Below are 4,264 nucleotides of genomic sequence, written 5' to 3'. Positions count from 1 at the left end.
AGTACAATAAAATATTAAAAAAAAACAAAAAAAAAACAACAAAAAAAAAAAATTATTTCATCTAAGTTTCAAGTGTTTCCCCAGTTCTAAGATTCTGGGACTGGCTGGACAATAATATATTTATCCTGTTCCTCAGCTTGTCTTTCCATTAAATATATATATGTGTGTGTGTGTATATATATATATATATATATATACACACACATATATATCCATTCTTATAAAATAATGCCTGTTGTTGCTGTTGTACGCTATCAAATTGATTCCAACTCATCACAACCCTACAGGACAGGGTAGAACTGTCCCATAGGGTTTTCTAGGCTGTCACCTCTATGGGAGCAGATTGTCAGGTCTCTCCTTCAGCAGGGCTGCTGGTGGGTTCGAACGACCAACCTTTGTTAGCAGCTGAGCTCTTAACCATCGCACCACCAGACCTCCTTATAAATATAAATCAAATAATGCTTACATCCCCTCAGTCATTTTCGTTTCTCTTCTCAGGTCCTGTTACAGTTCCCATTTATCTTTTCTAAGGTGTTAGATTTTTGTTGACTAAGGAAGTATAAGTAAAGGTCCTAAGGGCCTGCTAAAGCTGAATGAGAGACATTAGCATAGAGGTTACTCACTGTAAACCACTTCTTTAATTAACATAATTTGTTTTTAGAAGTTGAAATGTTCTGCTTAATCTCTTTTTCACAAGTAACTAAAGGTAAGCTTTAAGTATAGACCATGTGTGAATTGCGGTCAATTGAATTAGCAGTCTCATTAATAAGATTTTACTGTAAAATTCCTAATCAAATCACTGCATCAATGTGGTAATGAGTAAAACCAGTAAAGAGAGTATTCATTTCACGTTGGCATTTTAAACAAATTACACATTTTTTTTAAACTATGGAAATCAAGGCATCTATACAAAAGTTGCCACTAGCAATTCACAACTGAGAGGAGTAAGGCAAAAAACAGCCAAATACTATAAAAATTTCAATTTGATTAAAGGATAGCCCTTCCATGTGTACTGTACACTAATTACTTGGTTCAAGAGCAAATAAAATATCTTTCTAACCCAAAGTGCACTCTGAATTAACAGACATGTTATAGTGGGGTAAATGAGACCAAAGGGAGGTTGTGACTTACTTAGATTCATAGTAAGACTGTTATTGAGCTGAAAGAGAATACGAAGTCTCTGGCTCTCTGTTCTCTGCATCAGTTATTAAGGTGTCATTCTTGGTGACCCTCTTCCAGTTGGCCTTTTCTCAAACAGCAACCACAATAGCAGGCAAGGTCAAAAATGAAAGTAACTAAAATTAAAGAAAGAATTGGCTTCTCCCTAAGGAGACTGACTCAACATTTAATAATGTGTGACCCCCAAAAGCTGGAAACTTCTACAATGGCCATCTTCAGGTCCAATTTAACTCAATTAGGAGACCATTATCAAAACATAACTTACTGGTACAAAGCAGAGATCAAGTAGTTGAGAATGTTCCTAGGCTAAGGTCTAATGGGGAGTAAAGAAGATGATCTCATAATGCCTCTTTATGATCTGTAAATAACATTATTCCATAAATCTGACACAAGTGTCAGGACTAGGATTAACATTCAACCCTCTAAATAGGAAAACGAAAATAAGCAGTTGCCACTTTTCTGACTTAAACTGAATCTAGAAGCTGGCTATAGAGATAAAACAATTTCCTCTAATTTCTAAAATCCAAAAAAATTCAAAGTCTCTTCTTAATATTTTAGGATTTCAAAATTAGGCAGAAACTCAAGAACTTTCTTCAGGCTTAATGGGATTTTGTTTTTGATCCAGTCAAACTTTACTTAGGTGTTTTTGAAAGCACTAATACAAAATAAAGTTTCAATAAATTTGACCAGCCTCTTGAAAAGTATTTTTGTAAGTGGGGCAGTTTAAAGCCTAAACTCAATTAGGTTAATATCCATGTTTACTGATTTGAAAGTTGTTACAGTATTTCAAACAAAGACACAAAGTAATAACTACCTAACAAAGGGATAAGGTTTGGAGTGACAGCTTAAAATTACTTTTGAAAAAGAAAGCAAGACTTGACTGCAAATAATACCAATGTCCCTAAGGCCACCTGTTAAACTAGAAGTCTATGCATCCCATCATTCTTTATTGTCACCACGAAGTCAGGTTTTACACCTAGGATATACAAGAAGCATCAGATTAAAAGCATCGAATATCAGACTATACAAGTGTGCCAAACATAAGTACAGCACGAGAAAGGCATGATACAAAGTTTAAGAAACAGGCTCCAAGGAGTTTAAACGTGCCCAAGAAATCCAATCCATGCTCACTCCTAAAACTGATGGGTAACCACCAATCCTGACTTTCCTCTCAATCCCCACTACTCACATTTCCCCTTTTATGTCCTGAATTTCTCCTCTGATCTCATCACTTCTTACAGGTCTTTGCAATTCTAATCTCCATGGCCCTTTCTTTCCCAGAAAGTGATACAGCACCTCGTCCCTACACTTCACTACCTCCACAAGTTAGCTCTAAATTTTGTTTTGTTTTAACCTATTAGATATTAATTTTGCCCTCAATCTCCTATACCCGAGTTTCCAGGACCAATCAGGCTCCAGCTCTTCATCACCTCGTCCTCACTACAATATTTAGCCTCTCCTATCAAAGTAGGGCATGTATCCCTTTTCCTGACATTTGTAATTCTGGCTCAGTCAACACCACCCTTCTTTCCCAGAGACTATTACCATGGCCCTAAGTCCCCATCCCAGTTCCTTATCTTCCAAAGTAAGGCCTCTTCCTTTCCAGAGTTTGTCAATATTACTTTGGCCAAGCTGGGATTCCACCCTCAAGGCAAAGGCTAGCTCCCTCTTCATTCTACAAAACTACGAGTCTCCCACCAGCCTTGGCTCTCCCTCGTCCACCCTTAGATCCATCTGCATTCAGCCCTGCCCGTTTCCCTCCTATTTCCAATATCTGTCCTCCCACTATGCCGCGCTCCCCTTGCCCACTCCTGAATGCACCTCTTCTCCAGGCCTTACCCGTAACCCTGACACCAGGAGGGCCCTGCCTGCGGCCTCTCGGCGTCTATCCTCCGGGCTTCCTACGCTCTACAGTAACTGTCCCCACGCCCCTTTCCCTCCACAGCCCCGCGCGCCGCCCAGAGACCCCTCCCGGATTAAGCTCCCGCTGTCACTTGGCCTCTCATCCACAAGATGGCGGAGCTGCTGCCCCCACCCCCGGGTTCGCTCTGCAACTCCCTCCGGCCTCCCCGGAGCTCCGGTCCTGTCCCTTCAGCCGCCCCCGCCGCTGGCCTCGGCCCGGGGTCCCACTGTCCCCCTCCCCCAGCAGAGTGGAGGCGCAGACCCGAGCCTCAGCGACGCCGCCAACGCCACCGCCTCCACCGCTCCCGGGCCTGCATCTTCTCCTCACCATAAACTTGAGCGCTTTCTCCTGCAGCACCGCCTCAGCAGGGTCCATAATCGCCGGGGGCCGCTGGGTCTGCTCTCTGTCGGGGCCGCCCCCTTGGTGCCAGGCCGCAGCCAACGCAGCGCCCGGATCCCGCCTCCTCTTCCTTCACCCCGCCCCCTCTTAACTCTCAGGCCCTGGCAAGTGAGCCAGCGAGGATAGACCACTCCATGCGCATGCGTCAGCCTGCTGGCTCACGGGATTTGTATTTCTGGAGCCTCCCGCAGAAAAAAGTGAGACCTCACCGCGAACTGCGACTCCCGCGGTTCACTGCGGCAGGGTCGCCGTTGCAAACAAGTCAAGTCTAGACAACTCTCGGTGAACCAGGGCTAATTGGCTGATGGGAATTGTAGTTTACCGCCTCTAGGGATGGGAAGGGGGGCAAGGGGGAGCGCACTGGTGTCTCCGTGGTTACCGTGCGACGCCAATTGCAGCTTGCCTGACATTCGATGTCAAGATGGCGACCAGTACTTCACCTGTAGCCCAAATACTGGGAAAAACTGTGAGAGGACTCAGGGGTCCTAGGGCCTCCCTAACTGTGGTTTTAGGGAACTTGTTGTTAGATGCTGTGGAATCGGTTCCGACTCGTTGCAACAGTATGTACGACACTCTGTAGGACAGAAGGAAACACTGCCTGGTCCTGCGCCATCCTCACGGTCGTTGCTAAGCTTAAACCCGTTGTTGCAACCGCTGTGTCAATCCATCTCGTTGAAGGTCTTCTTCTTTTTCGCCGGCCCTCTACTTTACCAAGCATGATGTCTTTCTCCAGGGACTGGTCCCTCCTGATAACATGACCGAAGTATTGGAGACAGTCTCTCC

The 4,264-nt window shown here is 44.5% G+C and overlaps 1 protein-coding gene across 2 annotated transcripts in view; it reads right to left on the bottom strand.

The window, feature by feature from the left end:
• Window positions 1–3,569, bottom strand: part of BTRC (beta-transducin repeat containing E3 ubiquitin protein ligase) — a 189,321-nt gene extending 185,752 nt beyond the window's left edge. Inside the window, exon 1 of one of the 2 annotated variants that reach the window (XM_004370049.2) lies at window positions 3,410–3,569. In XM_004370049.2, the coding sequence (XP_004370106.1) occupies window positions 3,410–3,457 (48 nt within the window). In that variant the 5' untranslated portion in view covers window positions 3,458–3,569. The remainder of the gene's footprint in view (window positions 1–3,409) is intronic. The other variant, XM_004370048.2, reaches the window with a different exon arrangement.
• Between the last annotated feature and the right edge of the window lie 695 nt (window positions 3,570–4,264).

This window comes from Trichechus manatus, unplaced genomic scaffold, assembly GCF_000243295.1.
Source record: "Trichechus manatus latirostris isolate Lorelei unplaced genomic scaffold, TriManLat1.0 scaffold00007, whole genome shotgun sequence".
Lineage (NCBI taxonomy): Eukaryota > Metazoa > Chordata > Mammalia > Sirenia > Trichechidae > Trichechus > Trichechus manatus.
Note: the sequence above shows the minus strand (reverse complement) of the source record. Positions and strands in the feature narration are given on the sequence as shown.